Below are 23,596 nucleotides of genomic sequence, written 5' to 3' on the forward strand. Positions count from 1 at the left end.
ACAAAAGTGTGCAAAACATTTATCATAATAGAGTGTACTGGAAGAGAGTCACTATACTCTGAATTCGGTAACTCCACATTGTGAAATCTGGTGTCTACAGTACCGTCTGTTTTACTATATATAAAACAAAGAACAGCTAGTCTATGTAGTAATTGTGTAATTAACTGATATAAGGAGTTTAATGTAAATAATAATTGTATATCATATTTTATTTATCATCTTCAGTATATACCAGGATAAGGTCCTGCTTTATGGTATGGCAAAAAAATCAATAATAATAATAATAATAATAATAATAATAATAATAATAATAATAATAATAATAATAATAATAATTATTATTATTATTATTATTATTATTATTATTATTATTATTATTATTATTATTATTATATTTTGGCAAGAAATAGGGTCATATTGTACATGTATCAAAAGTGAAGTATCCCATATAAAAGTAAAGTTAATAGTAAGTAAAGAAGAAACACACGTTATTTTTATTCTGAAATGTACATAAGCGGATGTACACACCTTTATTTTGGAAGGGTCTAAAAAAAATATCTTCAGCAAATGCTTTTAAACTTTCACAAACTCGCATAATTATATATAAATAATATATGTAAACAATTCAATAAAGTGGAAAAAGGATGTTAAAGAACTTTATTTATCCATTGTTCATCTTTTTCGGCCAAACAGGAAGTTTTATTGTGACAGCGCTCCTCTGTGACAGGTAGGGGCGGTGTGTGCTGTCAGCTGACCGCCTCACTGCGCTCTGATCCCGGCCACAACACACCGCCTCTTCCCGATCTCACAGCCCGCCTCCGGAGCTCCTGACTGCGGTCTGACACTGGCCGTTAACCGCTGCTGCTGGAGGGGTATGTTCTCCTGGGCCCCCCTGGAGGACTTGACACCGGCGGAGCGTTAACCCATGGCGGCAGAGACCCTAGGCGAGCCCCGGGATCGGAAGCCATCTTTGCAGGGCTCAATCGAGGCATTTCAAGATGTGGTCAGCTCGGCGGTCATCATCCCGAAAGAGGACGGGGTTATCAGCGTGTCCGATGACAGGTATACGGCCATAGTGTAGCATAACAAGCCTTTTTTGTTTTTTGTTTTTTTAAAACATATTTTTCCCAACCTCTCGTGTTTTACTGTTCTTTTTTACGACACAACCTCTCCTTTCTTGCGCAAACATTCATTCTTGTTAAATATTTGCTTTTGTGCACACCGCTTAAGCCGTTGCATTTTAGGCCAAATAGCATAGCTCATTCTGTAGCAAAATTGCGTGTTTAGTTAATAACTTGATCCCTAATTTATGAAGGTTGTCTGTCCCAGTTTAGAGCATGTTTTGGGGTCAATTAGTGTTTTCTTCTAGACGTGGAAATCATATCAAAATATCTTTAATTAGTTAATAAGCCATCAAACTGTGCACTTTGTAGTTGTTTAAGAATAGGAATCAATTCGTGTTTTCTTCTTACTGTAGGTCATTTTTGCAGATTTTGCGGTGGTAAATATATATAGTCCACATATGTTATTGGAATTGTCATTTAAAAGCCAAAATATCCACTTAGTAGTTTTTTAGAAATTGTTGTTGACATTGTTTCTGTCAGCTTTTTCCAAAGGTGAGCAGGCTATTACTAAGAATGTTGAACACCTTTAATTTTCATGGCTTCATGTCAGCTGATCATGAGGAGGCACTAAAGTTTGTTTTGAAAATAGCCCACAACAAGATTATAGCAAGGGCACACTGCTCTATCATATATAAATAACACAGAAATACAATGTTCACTCTAAAATAATGTATCATATCATCTTTCTCTGTTTAATTATTTGATCCAAAGCAAATATTTCAGTTTCTAGATGTTAATACACTTAAAATGTTTATGTCCAGTTAAATTTAAAGGGAAACTGGTAACATATTTATTTATTTTAAAAAAAAGTCATATATTATGTTTTGATTGAAGTAGACTTTAATACAAAACAAGCAAACATCAGCTTCTTATTTGAGTGTTACTACAAAACAAGCAAACAGCTTTTCTATTTGTTTTGTATTTCAATAATTTTCAATATAATGATATATATCTTTGAGCAAGCATTTATTATCAGTCAATTTTTTATCTGTTTTTTTCCTCTCAGTACGGCTTGTAATGGAAAGTTTTCAATTGTTTATGTATCACAGGATTTGATCACTTGTAACAAACTACATGGCATCACATGCAAAGCTGTGAATGTGTCATGTGTCTCTAGCACCTATTTTATTTGCATATCCTGTACAGTCAGTATTATAGTACTATTTCAGATGTGCCCGTAAATGTCTTGATTGAGTTTCAGGGTCACACAATTGAATGAGTGAACTGTAAAACTAAATGAGAAAGTACATAAATATAACGTTATGCTTGTTTTTGGTATGTTTTTTTTTCTTTTTTTTTCAACATACTGGATTTTGTAATGTTGCATACTTTTCAAACAACAATTTTGGTAATTTCTTGTGGCCAACGTGCCTATCTTTAGCCATAACATAAACTTTACTCAGAAAGCACAAGGTAACGTTGGTCAATATGCTGAATATATTGTAGGGGTCATATAACTCCACCTTGAGGGCAAAGGGTGAACTGATGCTATAGTTTAACTGAAGATGGTTGTTTTTTATAGATTTTGAAACACATTTGATGCCATATGAAGTTATATTGATGTATTTTGTTCAGGACTATTCGAGTTTGGCTGAAGAGAGACAGTGGTCAGTACTGGCCCAGTGTCTACCACACAATGCCATGTAAGTACTACTTTTTCTTCTAATTATTACCCAAATGTATTAAATTATATTGTCCCTTTATGATGTTACGTTTTTTTGTTTGTTTGTTTTCTTTCTTTTTTTGATGATTTGTGATTTGAATTTAATTAATATGTGCTTACATATATGAGCGCCATATTGTTTGATAACTACTAAAAACAGCCTAGTGATTAATTGCATCTTTGTTTTATTTGTTAAGTGCTGTTTATAATGTTATTTTTACTGTTCATTAGCATTATTAGCAATGGATGTTATTACACATACACTATTTTAACTCTGTTTGTTATATCACTATGGGACACTTTCAGTGCAGTTTAAAATGTATTAAGCTTAAATGGACTTATATGCACTTCACATATTTAGCCTCACTGTAACATGTTTTGTTCCCTGTTTGACAATAGGACTGCTTTGTTACTCACTGGGTCCGGAGAAGTTCCTCTTTTGTTTTTGCAACTGAAGGAAAATTCGAGCTGCCGTCAGCACAAAGTCTAGATCACACAGAGCTAATTCACTCTTGTAGACAAGTGCTGAAGCTTACAATAGAGAAATCACTGATAGTCGCTCTCTAGGTATTGATTAGTAAGTTGATGGCACATCAGGCTGCTACATTAGGATTGAATTGTATATAATGTATAGATTATTTTAAGTTAATATTGCATGATTATGAGATTTTCTTACATTCTTACATACACACAGGACATTCTGATAAAGTACATTTACAGACAAAACATGTTACAAACCTTTTATTTCAGGGCATGACATGTTTGGAGTCTGTATATAGACCGGATAAAAATGATTTGATTACTAAATTAGTTTATGATTATTCTGATGATAAATCAGTTCAAATGAATCTGCTTATTTCAACCCTTTGCCTACATTAAAGATTGTTATTATTATTTTTTTTGTTACCTGGTAGATTAAAAGTATTTGATGTAATTTTCAAACTTGTGCATATCAGTTTTGTACACACAATTCGGCTTTTGTCTGTCCCTTTGTGCACATGTTAGTTTATAATGTACTTAGTTAAAAGGTGTTACTTGTATGGAAATAGCCTTTATCAATAATATCAAATAGAGGATAATGTTTTTGTTCCTTTTTCCTAGCCTCAAGCACTTGCATGTCCTTTAATCCAGAGACCAGGAGACTGTCTATTGGGATGGACACTGGAAGCATCTGTGTAAGGATCACATTCTTTCATTCATAAAACATGGAGCTAGCTTTAGATTTATGGAATAGAGGCTGCATTTGCTAAAGCAGGAACAATTCTAATACACTTACCTTTAGTACTCGGCAGCTAATGGTCCCTCAAGGTGCTGTGACAAAATTATATATGAAATGCCTATTTTACCGCTCTATACAGCTCTCGCCTGCAAGCCAAGTGAACCACAATTTATCTGTAATTTTCTTGCTTTTAAAATCCCTCTCGTCAATCTTTTTTTTTTTGCTTCTGCATGGTTCACAATTATCCTTTTGAAATGCTTTTCAGATTAAAATATTGTTTGATTGTTGATGATAATACATATAATTAAGCTGTTTAGACTTTAGACGTTATTGTTGATTATTGTTGACATTTACATAGAGTGAGATGAAGGCACTTACCTCACACACCCACACGTTCCAGTATACAGGTTTTCAGTTTCTAGGTTTCAGTTCCTAGAATGTGATGCCGCCATACTGATGTCATGATAATAACATTGTACTTTGCCATGAAATATCCAAAAGTTAAATTCACAAATGTATAGCGTAATTATTTCTACTAGACCCATTAACTCACTATATTACAACAAAAATTAGCATTTGAACAATAAAAATCTTATCCGTCCCCATCTATGTTAAGTATCAAGCGTGAAGAAAATTATGATGGTGACAGTGATATCTGAACATTCCTCAAAGCTGCAGAGACCCATATAACTTTTTTTAAATTTTGCAGTCTGAAGTGAAATATTTTGGTTGAATTCTTTCTGTTTCCTGTTTTTGTTCTAGGAGTTCATCCTGTCAGAGGATTACAATAAGATGACTCCAACCAACACCTACCAGGGTGAGACTGGAAATCTGTCTATTCAAGTCTGCTACTGTCTCACAATCAGTCACTTTTTTAGAGTCAAATTTGTATAAAACATGTTGTAGAAAATTTGTACAAGGTTTGTTAATACCAAATGAATAGCTCTTGTAGGGCTGGTTGATTAATCTCATTTTTACTGAGATAAAGATTCTGTCATTTCTAATTGTCAATAATCCGCTTTGGTGTTTAAATGGAAAGGTCTACAGCCAATAGTCTTCAGTAAAATCATGTGCTCTACACTTACATATAACAATATATTCTAAAATATATTTAAAAGTCATATATTACACAAAATTGACTCTTGAGAGCTTTAAACCATGTTAGAATGTTGTTCCCTCATCAAAAATCAGACCTGGAGTTGTGTTTTGTTTCATTCACACATGTTTGAGTAATCTTGCATTATCAGGCTGTCTACATCTCCAAAGCTTAAAATGCTCTGTTCCACCTTGTGATGTCATGAAGTGGTAGTTTTCAAGTTAACAGCTACTTTTAACCTTTTGTTCAGTAGAGATGGGGAATTCCAGAGCTGAAATCATCCAAATGATTTTAGTGAAGGTGTATGGAGTTTAAAAACACAGTGGAGCACTTCCTGTATTACCACATGACATCATAAGGTGGAAGAGAGTGCTTTCCGTTTACGAGAAGAACTCTGCGTAAATGTGCAATGTTTATGTCTTAGAAATGTATGAATGAAACAAAACACAAATTCAGGTATGCTTGTGATGAGGAAACAACATTATAATGCAGATCAGAAAATAGTGTAATATGAGCCCTTAAAAACTGTCTAATAATTCTTTTTTTTTTCACTCTTCCCCTCTACGCCTCTCTTTCCCTCTCTCCCCCCTCCCCTCTCTCTCCTCTATCCCCTTTCTCTCCTCTCTCCCCCCTCTCTCTCCTCTCTTCCCCTCTCTCCCCTGCTCCCCCCTCTCTTCTCTCCCCTCTCTCTCCTCTCTCTCCCCTCTCTCTCCTCTCTCCCCTTCTCTCCCCTCTCTCCCTCCACTTCCCCCCCACTTTTCCCCCACTTTCTCCCTCTCTTTCACCCCCTCTTTCTGCAGCTCACCAGGGTAAAGTGTCTGTGGTCCTGTTTGTGCTGGAGATGGAGTGGTTGCTCAGTACAGGTCAGGACAAAAGCTTTACGTGGCACTGCTCCGAGAGTGGGCAGCAGCTGGGCACACACCGCACCTCCTCCTGGGTCTCTGGACTCCAGTATCCTTTTACGTCTGTTAAAAGTCACATTTAATGGGAAAATTCTGATCACCCTCATGCTGTATATCAACTCTCATGTTTGTAGCTTAAGGTGTGGATTCATTTAGCGATTTCTGTTCTGAGGAATCAATACTCAATACCCATTTTGATAATAAAAACACTTCTTTTAGTCCATTTTTTAAAAATAGCAAAGTATTGAAGTATTGTTATCTGTTCAAATGTGTATCTAGATTCAACATTAGTCTTATAGTCTTATACAAGTCTATTAAGTAGTATCTGGATTTTGACAACGTTAGATCTATTATCGTTTATTTTTTTACTATTTGATTACATAAACTCAAAATAATTCTAAAATGTGCTTTTTAAATTTGGTGTGTAATCCACTGACTCATCACTCTCACTCCGAGACGCAAACATAGCAACCATTTACCCAATGCTTTCCTGACCACCACAGAAACAATTACCCTCCCCTAAAAGTGATAAAATGTGTCAAGTGCTCAAGGACACAACAGTAGAAGCACACTGACAAGGATTTCACTACCAATGTTTTAAAGTATTATGCACCTAAATTCTCCTGTTCTTCTTAGTTTTGTTCCTTAATGGTCCAAGGTTCGATGTGGAGACTCGACATGCGTTTGTGGGAGATCAGTCTGGACAGGTGACCATCCTAAAGCTGGAGCAGGACTCGTGCAGCCTGGTCACCACCTTCAAGGGACACACTGGTGAGGAGGGGAATGCGATTAAGCAAAATATTATTAACAACTTAAGTTTCAAAAGTCAGTGATGAGCCCGGGTGTTTTTAATGGAGAGGACTGTGGCCGATTCTCCTGTAAAAAACATGTGGTCTGGAGCTGAGTTTAGACTTTGGAACCAAAAAGTGACCTATTTTTTCTTTAAACGGCACTGATTAAAAGTCTGTCTTGTTTATGTTCTAATCTGAAGGTTGAAAACTATTTATATTTGGTTCTTCCATGCAAAAAGATCCTTGTGTTTTGGTATTTATAGAAACGCCACCATTACACACATTTACCTTACCCGTGTTATGTTTTTTACAACATTGCCATTCCTCTTGTTGTTTCATATCAAGTCATTTTTTTGTGTAACATTTTTTTTTGGATTAAGATAGATCTGTATTTGTCGCCCACTGCAGGTAACGTGACGGCGCTGTGCTGGGACCCTGTTCAGAGAGTGCTGTTTTCAGGGAGCTCAGATCATTCTATCATCATGTGGGATATTGGGGGCAGAAAAGGCACTGCCATCGAACTGCAGGGACACAGGTGACAAACTCATTCACACAACATGTAAAGGGACTGAAGCACTGTGGAAATATCAAATTCAAATTGTGATTTTTACGATGTCATGGTTTGGATTCTATAGTCCATAGCCCATGTGGCAAGCGGCAGTTATTACAGTGTATTTGCCATTATATATATATAAAAGGTAAATGCAAAAATGCTTAACCTGATCACTTCAATTATGGACCAAACTGAAATGGAAAGTGTTGTTGAAATACAGTTTTTAACAATATAACAATTTTACTTGTCCTCATCTGTATTAAATAGTATTGGCCTATAAAATGTTGTGATGCAGGCAATTGATGAGCATCCAGTTATTCAGTTCAGTTCAGTTCAGTTTTATTTATATAGCACATTTAAGAACAACGTCAGCTGCCCAAAGTACTTTAAAATAAAAGTAAAAAAAAAAAAATGGCTAAAATGTCTTAACAAAACACAATCTATTCTATAAAGTAGTTAGATTTGGTTGGTTTTGTAAAATTTTTTTAATAATAAAATAGTGTTATATGAAGGCCAGTGTGATCGTATCGGACAATCAAAAATTCAAATGACCTGGGATTAGTGGTGGACCTTAAAAATCCTGATGGGAGCACCTTTTATATTTATGCCTGTCACGATAACAAATTTCAAAATCAAATAACAGAATAACGCAAGCGCAGAACTATTCTAAATGTACAATATTGTTAAAAAAATCATGAGCTGCAATAAATAAACAGCAAAATGAAACTATTTAGTCATTAATTTGCATCTGTAATGAGTCAAAGAAATTATTAATTTTTATGGCTTTATGGCTTAAATTTTAGCAAAAAAATTATCAAAAATTTCGCAAAGTGCAATATTGCAAAGAGAGACCCCCAAAAATATTGTTCCAGCTTTCATATACTGAACGATAAGTCGACATGGTAATTATCGTGACAGGTGTACTCATATTCTGTATCTTCTTTGTTCAGTGAGAAGATCGAGGGTCTGTGTTATGCGTCTCACACTCGACAGCTCATCTCTTGCAGCTCAGATGGCTCTATTGTCGTCTGGAACATGGACGTCACAAGACAAGAGGTCAGGAGACTATCTGCTTAGTGAAAATCCCTGTTTTCCCCTATCCCTCATATACACCCACTGCTGTGTACTTAAAGGCACTCTATTAGACTATTTTCTATGTTATAATGTTGTTTCTTCATCACAGACATACAAGGAGTTGTACTTTGATTCATTTTCACATTTTTAACACACAAACCCTGCATATTTAGGATGAGTTCTTTTATCAAACAGAAAACACTCTGTTCCACCTGGTGATGTCATGTGGTAATACAGGAAGTGCTCCACAAGATCCACAAGAATCATTTGGACAATCTCAGCCTTGGAATTGACAATCTCTGTTGAACTAAAGGTAAAAGGAGCTGTTAACTTGAAAACTACTACTACTTCATGACATCACAAGGTGGAACAGAGCATTTTCAGTGTTGGACATTTAGATAGACTAATAATGCAGGATTACTCAAACATGTGTAAATGAAACAAAACACAACTCCAGGTATGTTTTTGTGGCAGTAACAGCATTATAACATGGCTTAAAGCTTGCAACGGTCAGTTTTGTGTAATATAGGACTTGAATGGTTCTTTATCTCTCACACTCTCTAACTTTCTATATTTATGTGTTTATTTATTTATTGCACAGTGATACATAGGATTCAGCAGCGTTGTGTAGCCATTTTTGCACAAATTGAAAAAGTCAGTCATTTTAGATTGATATTCTAATTTACAATGTCCAAAATAAAATAATAAAATAATGATATGTGGGTGTCATAGATTATAACTTTTGCAGACAAAAGCATAACATGTTTTCTTAAGCAATATTTAACCGTAATTACAAATTAATGATTGCATTATAAGTTATACTGATGCATTCCGTGTGTGCAGACTCCTGAGTGGTTGGACAGTGACTCGTGTCAGAAATGTGAGCAGCCGTTTTTCTGGAACTTCAAACAGATGTGGGACAGTAAGAAGATCGGCCTCAGACAGGTAACATGTCAAATGGCTATGATTAAAAGTATTTTATTGTTTATGTTCAGCAAATTATTACTAAAAGTATTTTTTATTGTGATTAATTGATATGAGGAAAACATTTTTATTATGATCTTATATTTGAATATTTTTATATTCAAAATATTTTTGGCATATTGCCCAGCTCCATCTTCACTAGCCTCATTCCGATAATATTGATGCTTAATTGTCTCTTGTCGATCTTGGTAAAAAACAAAAAGAAGACAAAAGACTTGACATGCGGAGCAATTCAGGAGCATTAACATTTGAGAGAAGAATTAAATATGAACTGATAAACTAATACAAGAATCTCATGCATTTTACAATATGTTTGCAGAGCTCTAAATTACAGGTAAGATTTTTCAATAAAGACAGAATGTTTTGTTCTTTACAGAGGACATTCTCTTACGTAAACAGCCTTTGTGATTTGATTATTCCACAAAGTCAAACTGCAATTTTGTTTTGATAATGATTAAATATCAATCAATGAACAACTTTATTAATCCCAAAGGGCAATTCAGTTTGTAGATCTCTGGTCATGCACAAACCATAAATAAAATCATGTACAACACACACCGTACATTCTAACCTCAGTGCATCGGGGGACATAAAAATGTACTCTCCATTTAAAAGTTTTATGGCAGAAGGAATAAAATATTTAGTGTAGCATTGGTCTTTTGTTTTGGGATGACATATCTCCTCCCAGAGGGCATTTGCACAAACTGCGAGTGCAGCACATGGTTAGACTGGCTCAGTATGGCCTTAGTCGTTGTCTCCACACAGAGCTCAAGTCCTCCATTTGAACTCCACTGACTTTACCACACACTTTGACTATATGTCTCTTGTCTCTTATGGGCAACACATAAAGCCAATAAATAAAATAAAATGTGAACAAACTTTCGATAAAGGTTTGATAAAAAATGATTTAAAATGTTTGATGACATATTAACAGAGTTAAACTTCCACATCAAGTGAACCCGTTGCTGTCCCCGTTTGATGATTTGCTCAGTGTTCTTATCAGACCTTGGGGAGGAATCAAACACAGTCCCCAAGTACTTTCAAGAGTCCACCATTTTCACTGCCTCCTCATGGATAAAGCTTGTTTTTGGACCGTGAGCTTTCTTATGCAGCCCTCGTCCTTACTCTTAATCTTCTCCCTCCTCTGCTCTCAGCACCATTGTAGAAAGTGCGGCCAGGCAGTGTGTGGAAAGTGCTCTTCTAAGCGTTCGGCGATTCCTCTGATGGGTTTTGAGTTTGAGGTGCGAGTTTGCGACAGCTGCTATGGCTCCATCACAGAAGAGGAGTGAGTCACACACTGTCTCTGTTCTCTGTAACACTCTGCTGCTGTCTGTTTGTCAGACTAGGGCTAACTGCAGCTGTCTTTACTGAATAGTCTGCGTTCAAATGACATCACAACAGTCAATAAAAGCCTATAGTTGAACAATGAGCTGGATGATGGGTCACAAATCTATTGAAGAATTGGCTTTGGTGTTGAAATGACTGTTCCTGTTCAGATTAAAATCACACAATAGGTTGGGTTCATGTAACACCACAACATTTATTAAATTACTATAGTTTAAAGTCGTGCTGGAAAACATCTCAGAGTTGTATGATAGAATTTGCTTTTTAATTCTCAAAATCCATTTTCACATGACACATGGCATGACACATGACACATTAATGTACTGAGAATGGTAGAAACGGAAATCATGATCAACTGTGTTTCCAGTTCCTTTTTTAATGCCACTCAATTAATACGCTTATAGAACTGTTTAACATTTGTAGAGCTTAAACTGAGAGATATATTTCACAACTGTTTGGGATACTGGGGTAATATAAATGTTTGGATGTGAAAAGTTTGGGAGAGGGACTGTTAGACTTCACACCTACACAAATATTTATCAAACTCAAAACGTTAAAAATGTTGTTATTTTTTTCAGCCGGGCGCCCACAGCCACGTTTCACAACAGCAAGCACAACATTGTTTACATGCACTATGAGCCCACCACGGGCTGCCTGCTCACCTCTGGTACAGATAAAGTCATCAAGGTACGGAAAAAATACTGTTTGTACTAATGTAGCGTCAATAGCATATGTTCAAAGGTACATTTAAAAGTATCTTCGTGTACACAATTACACTAATAAAACTGGTCTTATTGTCTGGTAGCACTCGCTTTTGCAAAGGTCTGGGGACAAAGGTGGGCTGACTTAGGTCGTTGGCGTAATTGTCTATAAAATATCAATTGGTATTTACAGCATTATGTTAGAATGGCAGTACGTTCACAGTTCACAGTTGTGCTTAGACCATGTCTGAACTAAACTGGGGCAAAACTCAGAACTAAACTTGGACTAGACCAGGATGAAGCCAAGACTAGAACAATACCAATCTACAACCAGTCTACATCATACATCAAACCAGGACCAAGCGATGACATGAATGTACCCATAACTCATTCAATACATTTATAGGAGCATAAATATTTAAGAGAAGACTGAAATCTGCTAAAATAATACAAGAATCCCATGCATTTCTGAACATGTTTATAGAGGTCTAAACTACAGGATCAGCAGTTTTTACTTAGAATAAGACTTTTGAAGATCTCTTTTGTACTGTTCAACTTTTAACATTTTTATCTTGTTTTGTAGCTGTGGGACATGACGGCTGTGGTATCCTGAAGTCTTTCAAAATGTGACAGTGGAGAACAGGAAGTTTTTTTTTTTTTTTTTTTTTTTTTTTCAAGCAGCTGGAAAATGTTTGTTTTCTGGTACACGTTTACATCAAGAGTTACTGCAGGAAGCACACAAAGTTAAGCCTTCTTTATATAAGGCTGTGAGGGTAGTGTTCTTTTGTAGCAGTAATGATGATACTTAAAACCCTGCACCAGATTTGTTCAATATATTTGAGCAAAATGAGTACAAATATAGTGTATAAACAGCTCTTGTGGTAAAAATAAGTCTGCTGTGTGCTATCTGCATCTAATTATACAACTGCATCTAATTATACACTTCCTGGTTGTCCGATAATCAGGAAGTGTGCCTTCAGTATGCTAATTGTTGTTAGCTTTACTGTCACCGCAAAATTCCGCACTGGTCTCTGAGAGTTGTGAAAAGCGCTTATAAACTCATCACGTTGAATAATTAGTATTCTCAGCACGCATAAGGTAAGAGGAATAACTGGACCATTTCAAATTGCTTCAAATGAACTAGTTCTGTTTTTCACGTTTTTAAGATGCTTAAAATCAGATATAACACGTTAAATTAATGTGCGGTTTTAGCAATAGATTATCATTCAATGGCAGCAGTGTTTTAGTTTGTACATTTCAGTGCAGATATCATGTCCATCTTACAGGTGGAAGCAGAGAGTTAGTGTCAATTCACTCACAAGGGAACTGTAAAAAATAACATACTTTCTGAGTGGTACATTGATTTACAAGCTATTTTATGTTAATTTATCTTTATATTTCTCAAAAAATAAAGGTGTACTATGTAACTTTTCTGAAGATGTTATTGCTTTGCTTGGAATGTTCCACAGTCATTAAATGGCGTTAAATTTCCCTATCTTGCATTTATTCAGTTGCGTTTTATTGCTTTAAAAAACAACTGGAAAAACATGCATTCTTATTGTGAGCGGGCTTGCCTTTCCACTGATCTTACATTTAACTTGTTCTAATTGCCTGCTTGCCTCCATAGAGCTCTATATTGCCGTACTCTGGAACATTCCAGGCAGAGCAAATAACAAACAAGCAGACCCTCCATCAGAAGCGTTACATAGTGCAACTTTAATACCATCCATCTGTTTAGAGATGTAGAGTGGTGGGCATTACTAGATCATGATTTGCACCAACTTGTCCAATTCACTCATGTATGAATTTGTTTTGCTATTTCTGTTGATTGTTTTTCACTTAAAGCTGTGTAAAAAAAATGTAAATTATTATCCGTTTTCTGTTTACAGTAAAGACCTAAATCATGTGCAATTTTACCGAATGTGATCACAAATCCATTGGTGTTGTACTCAAGATCATTTTTCCTTACTGTATGAAGCTATATGTTGCTAATGCTATCATAACTGTATCACTGGGTTTCACAGCATTACAGGAGCTTATAATATTTAATACAGATGAGAGGCAAAGGTCACAAGCCTAGTCATTAGTTGAAAATATAAGATCCAGCAGTTGTCTATTTTACTTTCTGATATTTCTTAATTATCAATAGGGAAAACTGATTTAAACTGCAGAGTATAATCAGCACATGGGATAACAACACCCTTTGCAATTTCCCCTCTGATTAAAAATACACTATGTAACTTTTCTGGTAGAGGGGTCCACCACCTGCTTGCCTCCACGTAGATGTCATTGCTTTGTCTCGAATGTTCCACAATATGGCATTACACTTATCTATCTAGGATTCATTTCACTATGGATGTTTCTATGGCTCAAAAATACCTTGTAAAACATTGTTACTGTGAGCGGTCTTGCCTTTCCACAGATTTGACTTGTAACTTGCTTGTCTCCATGCGTAATATTCAAGAATCTCCATGGAGACAGACAAGTAAGTGACAAACCAGAAAAGTTACATGGTTATGCACTATTATTCCACAGACTATGGAAGCACTGGTTAAAGTAAATCAATGTAGCTGCTATTCGGTGAAATAAATGTTTTCTTGATCATTTTGTTTACTTAAATTTAAAATAATTTTGTTTTGTACATGTACCTTGTGGCATTTCCTGTATGTGCAAATATTAAAATTTGAAGATATAAAGTAAGATTTATAAAGAATTGTACTGGTATTGATTTGTATTTATTTATTTATTATTTTAATTTTTTTGCACAGACAAAACAACTTTTCTTTCTGGATGTTTTTGTTTTACTGAAAAAAAATAGATCTTTGCTCTGAGCAGGCTTGCATCTCCACAAACCTGACTCTTATGTGGCTTGGAAGTTGGCATTTTCCTGCTTTTTTCCCCATGGAAATTATACCTTTGGAGAATATGTTCTATTTTCAGAGAATCATGCAGGTGAAGCCCAAGTTACACAATGTTGCTTTAAGTTGTTGTATTAAGTTGCCAGTTATGGATTTGTCGACTTATTTATTTATTTATTTTTCAATACAAACCCCTAATAAACCCTTCTTTTGATTCTTATGATGAGCATTTTATTTTGTGATTGAATTAGTGCACAGCGGCCTCTGGTGGGCATGCAGAGTAAACACTTTCCTTGATGGTATAAATTGGCTGGATTAGGGCCCAGCTTTACACAAACAGAGTATATCTACTTATGGGCTCATCTTACAATACCTTATTTATCTTTTATATTTCTGATACTGTTTTGATTGTGATCCACACTGCAATTTCTCTCTGTGGGACAAATAATCCCTCTTATTCACAGGCCTATTTTATGAATAATACACTTTATGTAAGCCTTTTTATGTATTGTATCTTTTGGTACACGGTTGCATTCTTCCTCGAAAATAAAATAAAATAAAACATTTTCTGAAATTAGAATGACTTTGCACACAGGTGGCCTCTAGTGGTGATGAAGAACACAACATTCGCAACATTCATATATATATTTTTTGGCCTATATCAAAATAACGATTGAATAAAAAATCTAATAATAATCGTTGGAAAAATAGTATCAAACTGTTATTTACAAAACAACGGAAAATTTGTTGAACCCCGAACTTGTGTCGAAAGTGTATGTTTTTGAAATGAGGTTATTTGGGGCACCTGCGCGTGACTTCCTGTTTTCCTCCCTCGGAGCAGAGCGCGGTTCGGAGCAGAGCCGAGTGGACCGGGCCCGGTCAGGACGGTACCATGAGGGCCGCTCTGCACTTGGCTTGGGTTTGGATCTTTTGGAGCTTAGCCCGGCCGATCAGCGCGTGGCGGCCCGTCCGTTTGCCCCCGGGTCACGGTCAGGAGCAGGGACAGTCCTCTCCTCCTCCTTCTCCTCTTCCTCCGCTCTCTACACTAGAAGCTCTGCCAAGTTTCAGTGCGCCCGTGTGGGACTTTGTACAAGGTGAAAAACACTTAATACACTGCATTGATGGGGCTGAATTGGACACAGTTAAAGCAAAAAAAACAAAAACAAAAAAACATAATTTCTGCATAATTTAGGTCAATAATAACCTGCTATGACCAACTAGTTATTCAGATTGGAAAATGTATTCATATTTCATTGTTTCATTTTCTAAATTCCCATTGCATAAAATGAACACATTTGTGAAGCCCTGTGAGGCAGCTGCAGTTGTGATTTTTGTCTATGCAAAAATACATCTGAATTGAATAGTTCAACAACACAACACCAAATAAATCAATTACATTTCCAAGTCTGACTTTCTAAACACAAACGAGGCTGTTGTGTCAGCAGGCAGATAACATAGAAGTCATTTTATTTGGGATCCTTATTTGCTGCTACAAATGACTTCTTGTATTAGGATAGGCCTATCCCTAAAATGGTTACTTGATAATAAAACATAACGTATAATAACATTGTGTTGATGTATTTTGCTGTTACAACATTGCAGTTGTCCCCTTGTTGGAATAATTGGGTACCTCAAGTAATGAAATCACAAATTCAATCCTAGAATTAGGCAATGCACTGTATAGTACTTTTACTGTCTAGGGAGAAGGGTGTGAGGACTTTTCCTACAAAACAAAAACAATCTGATTTTTCTGACAAATGATTTACAAATGGTAAAACTTGCCCTGGAGCATTAGTGTTTGAGAGAAGACTGAAATCTCAACTGTGAGTACAGAAATGTCTTTAAAATTGCTTTTGTAGGAACCTTGTCGCCAGAGTAATTTATAGTCTTACCTTTGCTCCTTGTGTTTCCATTGTATTCACAGAGAGTGGACGAAGCCGAGAGCCGTCTACTTTTAACCCTCTTTTGTGTCGCTGCAGCAAAGAAACTCTTCACCTTCGTTTCTCTCTTTTACGACACAGAAGTCTCAGATTTGAAGGTCTGTATGAAAGGCTGTGTCATTTTCACTGTATATTTCACGTTTTCACTGAATATTTCATGTTTTCACGGTTTTGTCCCTCACAGATGGCTCTCCGCTGCTGTCGCTGCCTAAAAGTTGCCTCAGCTCCACCAATTTCTATAAGAAGTGGCTCTTGGTGAAGCTCAACCTAAAGGATTGTGGTCCCAAGAAACCGGTACTAACTCCTAACATGTCTTATGCTCAAATCGGTCATAGGATTACAGTGGTGTGGGAGGACTGCTGGTTCAAATCCTGCCATAGCAAGTTCATACTCTCGTGCCACTAGATCAGTTTTGTCATCCAGAAAAATTGTCCCATTGCGGTGGTGGCAGGTAAGGTGGAAGTAAAAGTAGTAAAGTACTGTTCTTGGGTTCAAATTTTAGGTCTGTATACTTTGCTTAAGTAGATTTAAAAGTGGATATTTTTTTCCTTCACAAAATTTGAGAAAGAGTATCTCTATTTTCTACTCTGCTACATTTTTGAAAAGGACTGAAAAGCAAAGTATTTTTTATTAAAGTTTGAGACCTGCTGAAAAGACTGAGGGGTTTATTTTTAACATGTTCATAGTTTGAGCAAACAAAAATATACAAAGAAAAACGTATTGAACAAACTTCAGCAAATCTTTATCAAAAACAGTTCATTTGAAGCTGTATTATTGATCTTAAAATCTGTTAAATACTTTTACTTTTTACTCTAAGTCCATTTTTAAACAAGTACTTTAATACTTTTACTTAAGTAGGTTTTTCATGTGATACTACTTTTACTTAAGTGACAAAACTGAGTACCACCACTGTCCCATTGTGACTGTGGAGTGATGGTTTGGTAATCTATTCAAGATGCTAAAGCCTCTATATATTTAAAGCATTTCTTTTATCATAAATATACAAATTAAGAGTATTCATAGAAGTTCGATTTAGTAAATACATAGTTAAATACATGTACTTATGGTAATATGGAAGCATGTTGCATGTGTATACGAGCTTCCATGTATATACAATTGTGTAACTTAATTGGATACAGACACACAAAGCACAGTTTGAATGCCAAAGCCACATATTGTTCTTATTGCAAACTAAAGTGCTTATTGTTTTCAGACTTCAGCAAAGAAGTGGAGACTGAAGTTGTTTTATTTTGACGTTTTCCTGAAGAAGAGGAGGATTGGTTCAGTCCGGTGTGATCAGACCGAGACCGAGGCAGTGGTGACCTGTTCAGAAACACACGTCACTCTGAAAATATCTGCAGGAGCTGAAGTCAAGGCTGTCAAAACACTTGGTAAGAAATAATTAAATGTGTAATGTAAATGTAGTAAGTGCACATGACAGGTTAGACGCCTCATTTCAATTTCAATAAAGCATAGTTAACATAATTATAGTTAAGATTTTACTACAAATTTTACTAAAAATCTTGGCTAGGTTTTTTTTCTTCTATTTTTCAGTTTATTTATTTATTTATTTTTTTGGTGAAGTTTATAATTTGACTTCCAGGTTGAGGGATGGCTCTAATGCGTTTTATATGCATAAATGGGGACAGTAAAATGTACTTTACTGTACCTTATAATGTTAACAAGGCTAGAACTTGTCTAAATTGTCCAATAGTTGTGATTAAACATTGATTTAACAAACTAGAGAGTTGTCCTGCATTTTTTATGAGTCTAAACTGTCTGAAAAATGCCTACTTTGTGTGAAAATTAGCATTAGCACTAGCATTTTTGATAGAATTTTCTGTGTTGATGACATAAGTAGAGGTATTCTGTTTTAGAACTCAGCGCTACTTCCTGTATTTTTGCACATTTCTTTTCAACTTTTTTTGTAAAACTATGATAAATATTTGCCACAGGTACTACCCAACCAAACCATAGAATTTCATGATATTATAGTTATTATTATGTCATATGCACTTTGTGTGTTATGGCAGTGTTCTGTCAACAGGTCGATCAACCGGTGAAGATTTTACTGTGAGACAATGGAGAAGAAACACAGATTTGTTTGTAGAGATTTCTCAACTTAAAGACAGGGTAAGTTTGTATTTGACTTTATTTTACTAGCTAAATGTTTGAGAACTGTTTGTCATTTACAAACATGACTGGGTGAAGTGACCTCAAATGGGGAAACATATACATATCTGTACAAATACACACCCCCATATTAATCAATTCTAAAACATGAGCCTGCATCAACACTGAAAAATGACATAAATGGAACAAAATTGAACCTTCCTCCGCATCATTTTATAAAGGTATCTGTGGGTTTTAGAATGATAAAAAATGTGTTACTTTTCAGCACTCCAAAGATGTTACATCTTGTTTTACATGATTAATTATTTCTATGGCAACAGTTATATTAGTCATCTAGTTATACAGCAATCATATTTTTCATCATTCTCAAAGCCATGAATAAGACCAGATGGTAATATGAAAGAATCTACTATTTTGTGTTATTTGATCCTTCCCTTTGGTGAATTTTGGTATTTAACATTAATAAGCACATCTAAAGAGTGGACATAGAGGAGAGAACGATCTATAAGAGTACATACAAGTAAAAAAAAAAAAAAAAAATCAGTCTTCAGTTACAAAAGTTAATCTCTATAGGCAGGTAGTACTCAGTTACTTTTACTCATTTACATTTACTTGAGAGTAACTTTTTAAAGGATACTTTTCTAACACCATACTTTTACTCTGACTTTAGAAATATTTTTATTAATGTTTTGGTTACTCTTTGCACTGTAAGTCTACAAGTGACATAAGCCTGTTGCTATGTAAGCTGTATTGAAAATATTGATGATTTGTGTGACCAGTTTTTAGACCTAGACAATCATGAGATCTTCAACAAACAAGTGGATCAGGCACTATATCAAGTAGTCCCTTATCCCCCCTTATTTTATACAGTGTTGTTGATTAGTACTTTTCCTGAATACTGTTTTACTACAATAACACTCCTATATTCTTGTCATTTTTTGTAGGTTTCTGACTTTGATGTAATTTATTTCGACTGGAAAAGAAAACTTCACTCAGTGCAGGTGACATGTTCCTCCAGTCAGCCAAAATCTAAAGAGAGAAGGTCTGTCCTTCCAATCTCCCATGATACACCTCTCTCCAAAACGAAGGTAATTCCAAGATCCAAGATGGCATCTGCTTCTTCGACCTCAAATCGACAAAGAGTGCACACAAGATTTCGTAATTTTTGGGGATTCCGCGAAATACCTAAAACCGCATATAAAGAGGTGGCTGTACCAAAAACTACTGCTACTTCTACTACTACTACTACTACTACTACTACTACTACAACTACTACAAAAGCTATTGGAAAGCGCAAGAAATGCAAAAATTGTGCAAGACGAAAGAAGAAAAAATATCAAGGCGATAGAAGATTGTATAATATGTGGGGATTTGCTACAATCCCTAAAAAGCCATTTATAGAATCTGTTGAGGTCAAGCCAACGTTGGCACCTACTACTACAGCAAGCAGCGACATTACACAGAGTACCAATGGCGTATATGGTACTACGAAATGCATTACTTCTACCACTACCTCTTATATTGATTGTGAAACCTTAGTTTTGAGAATTAAAAACAGGAGAGAGAGAATTTACAATATGTGGGGATTTGACACAATTCCCAGTGATAATAGAATAGATATGACAAAAGATGCAACAAGTCCTGCACCTCAAAGCAAGATTACAACTACATCCAGCTATACAAATGGGCAGGAAAGTAGTGGAAAAACTGCAGTATTGTCTGGTATGGTAAATCAGTCAACTATCAATAATTTCCTATTGATCAATACAAAGGCACAGGGCAGAGAAACTCCAACTGCAAGTTCAAATGTTGGTGCGTTATTTACAACAGAAACTGTTGTAAATGACACAATTAAAACTGCAAATCTAACAACATTTGATAGAATTTTTTCAACTATTCCAGTACGTCAAGAATTTCGAACTTCAAATGCAATGTTAACAACAACTAAAATTGTTAGTACAAATGCACAGACTAGTGAAAGTCCAGTTCTTGCAGATTTTAAAACTGAGAGTTCAACTACGAGTGGTGCAATTCCATTTACAACTTTAAAATCAGACGTAACCCACACAAGTCCTACCGCTACGACAGTAAATACTCAAGTAACTTCAAGCAAACTAGATGGGCAAGCTATGATTAAAGTGAACGGCTCTTATGTAAACCAGTTATTTACGTATACAAGATTGGACTCCTCAACTCTGCAACCAAGATCAAGTACTACTACAACTACTACTATTCCTACTACCACTTCCGCTACTGTTACTACTGTTCATACTACTGCTGCTACTTCCAGCACTGCTACTACTACTACGACTTCCACAACTACTACGACTTCCACAACTACTACTACCACTTCTACTGCTGCTACTACCACTGTTACTGTTTCTACTATTCCTATTACTACTACCACTTCCACTGCTACTACTACTATTCCTACTACTACTTCCGCTACTGTTACTACTGTTCATACTACTGCTGCTACTTCCAGCACTGCTACTACTACTACTACTACGACTTCCACAGCTACTACGACTTCCACAGCTACTACGACTTCCACAGCTACTACAACTTCCACAACTACTATGACTTCCACAACTACTACTACCACTTCCACTGCTGCTACTACCACTGTTACTGTTCCTAGTACTATTCCTTTTACTACTACCACTTCCACTGCTACTACTATTACTATTCCTACTACTACTTCCTTTTCCACTTCTACTACTACTGCTAGTACCACTACTACTATTGTTACTACCACACACAGACCTATTACTACTACTACCACTGATTGTACAACCACTGTTACTCCTACTACTTCTCCTAGTATTGTCACTACTACAAACTCGACCATCAGAGAGTTATTCAATGACATGGCCTATGATGATTTTGACATTTATGACAATCCAATGTCTAAAATAGACACAAATACACAAGCTACTCCTGCCGTTTTAACAACAAAAATCAATTCTACTACATTGTCAACCAGTGCTAAGCAACCATTAAAATTAAGAGCGTTTGAGGCTAAGGTAGAGACTGCTCTCAAAATACAAGCCAAAACTAATACATCGGTTAACAGTCAAAAAAACAAAATGGCTACTGCAACTTCCAAGCCACTATCCCAAATTTCCTCTACTACAAAAACAGCAAGATTGTCTAGTTACACAATGTACAACCAACCCCCAGCAAAAATAATTGAAGGCTCTAAAACTCCTAAACCAGAACATATATTGAACAATGATTGGGACTATGAATATGGTTTCAGTTTTGTTGACATTTTTGATTTGCAATACGATGATATAAAAGAAGATATAGATACTGCAAAAGGTCAAGATGTTGTAACTAGGAGTACCCCAACCACTGAAGCTACCAAAATGATAAGAAAGGATGGTAAAACTAAGATTACAATGAACAAAATCCCAACAGCTCTGCCTTTAGTTTCAACTAGTGCACCAATGACTACTTTAGCAAATGGACAAAAGACATCGTCAACAACTACTTCAAAGAAAAGATATACAACACAACGACAAAAGATTAAAGCGATTTTAACAAGTAATGCAAGTTCCTCAAGGCCTGTTGCAACTTCATTGTATTCAACCATAGCGTCAATTAGATCCATAAGTAAAGTTAGAAAAGACAAAGTCACACTTGACAAGAATTCAACTCCGTTTGCAGCTCAAAGTGAAATAAAGGCTACTTATATTCCTACTACTACACCTACTGCTACTACATTTACTGCTGCTGTTTCTAGCTCCATTGCAAAGGCAAGTAATGCAACCTCTTCAATTGCCTCAAGTTCATTCAAAGAAGAAAATCCAGCAAGCAGAAATCCTGCCTCCCTAACAATGAGTGCTGCTTCTGCTAGTTCAACTAATGTAATTTTAGCAACTACAAAGTCAACATCTTTCTCTCCAACAAGTGAAATCAAGACTTCTACTACCACTACTACTACTGTAACAATGGCATCCATTGGAAAAGCAAATAACGCAACCCCTACAAATGCCTCTAGTTTAATCTTCTCTGTAGCCAGTGTAACAAGCAGAAATCCAGCCTCCCTAACAATGAGTGCTGCTTCTGAAAGTACAACTGATGCAAATTTAGCAACTAGAAAATCAACCAAAGATGCATCCACACTGAAAGCAAAGGTTTCACAAAAGAGTACAACTTTATCAAAAAATGTTTGGTCAAAATTAAATAAAAAATCTACAGCCTCAAGAACGACCTTGGCTTCTCCCATATCATCTTTTTCCCCAAAAAAGGGAATCAAGACTTCTAAAACTAGTACTAGTACTGTTACTACAACTATGGCTACTGAGTCCAATGGAAAATCAAATCTTTCAACCTCTACAATTTCCTCAAGTTCATTTGTAATTAGCAGAAATCCGGCCTCCCTAACAATGAGTGCTACTTCTGCAAGCACTACCAATGCAATTTTAGCGACTACAGCATCTACCAAAAATATATCCACTTTGAAAGTAAAGGTCCCCAGGTGGAGGATAACTTTACCAGGAAAGACTGGATTGTCAAACATGCATAAAAACCAAACAGCAGCTCCTCATTTAGCATCTTTTGCCCCTAAAACTGCTACTACTAGTACTGCTATTACTACTACTTTTATTGCAAAGACAAACAATGCAACTACTACCTTTGCCTCAAGATTACAGTCCACTGTAGAAGGAAATGTTACTAGCAGAAATCCAGCCTCCCTAACAATGAGGACTGCTTCTGCGATTACAGCCAATGCAAATGTAGAAACTACAAATGTACTCCCTGTGAAAGCAAAGGTCCTAAGCAGTGCAACTTCAAGAAAATTTTACTCAGCAACACCAAAGGCTTCTTCTGTGGCATCTTTAGCCCCTAAAAGTGAAATAAAGACTAAAACTAGTACTACTACGACTATTACTACTCCACCTATTGCAACGACAAAGGATGCTCCCTCTACAGTTGCCTTAGGTTTACTGTCCACAGCATATTTTGCCCCTACAAGAGAAATTAAGACAACTATCTCTGCTGCTACTATTGTTACTACTAATGTGTCCACTGCAAAGATAAATAAGCCAAGTTCTACAGTTGACTCAAATGTATTGTCCTCTGTAGTAAAAAAATCAACAAGCAGAAAGCCAGCCTCCCAAACAATGAGGCCTGGCTTTCTGACTACTACAACTAATACTACTTTAGCAGCAACAAAATCAGCCAAAAATGTACCCACTGGGAAAG

The 23,596-nt window shown here is 36.0% G+C and overlaps 2 protein-coding genes across 2 annotated transcripts; both read left to right on the plus strand.

The window, feature by feature from the left end:
- Positions 1-760: 760 nt before the first annotated feature.
- Positions 761-14,164, plus strand: wdfy2 (WD repeat and FYVE domain containing 2). The gene is made up of 12 exons (XM_033987369.2): positions 761-1,062; positions 2,700-2,767; positions 3,889-3,962; positions 4,769-4,823; positions 5,903-6,053; positions 6,663-6,775; positions 7,204-7,330; positions 8,299-8,404; positions 9,266-9,367; positions 10,561-10,691; positions 11,329-11,437; positions 12,035-14,164. Exons 1-12 carry the CDS (start codon positions 926-928, stop codon positions 12,062-12,064), a joined length of 1,203 nt encoding a protein of 400 aa, XP_033843260.1. The 5' UTR covers positions 761-925; the 3' UTR covers positions 12,065-14,164.
- Positions 14,165-15,126: 962 nt separating this feature from the next.
- On the plus strand, positions 15,127-22,916 carry LOC129457274 (mucin-5AC-like). Its single transcript, XM_055230385.1, has 7 exons — positions 15,127-15,403; positions 16,234-16,347; positions 16,434-16,543; positions 17,463-17,640; positions 18,297-18,382; positions 19,327-21,408; positions 22,755-22,916. The coding sequence occupies exons 1-7, from the start codon at positions 15,202-15,204 to the stop codon at positions 22,914-22,916; spliced, it is 2,934 nt and encodes a 977-aa protein (XP_055086360.1). The 5' UTR covers positions 15,127-15,201.
- Positions 22,917-23,596: the final 680 nt, after the last annotated feature.

The sequence above is a fragment of the Periophthalmus magnuspinnatus genome, chromosome 21 (genome assembly GCF_009829125.3).
Source record: "Periophthalmus magnuspinnatus isolate fPerMag1 chromosome 21, fPerMag1.2.pri, whole genome shotgun sequence".
NCBI classification, from domain to species: Eukaryota; Metazoa; Chordata; class Actinopteri; order Gobiiformes; family Gobiidae; genus Periophthalmus; species Periophthalmus magnuspinnatus.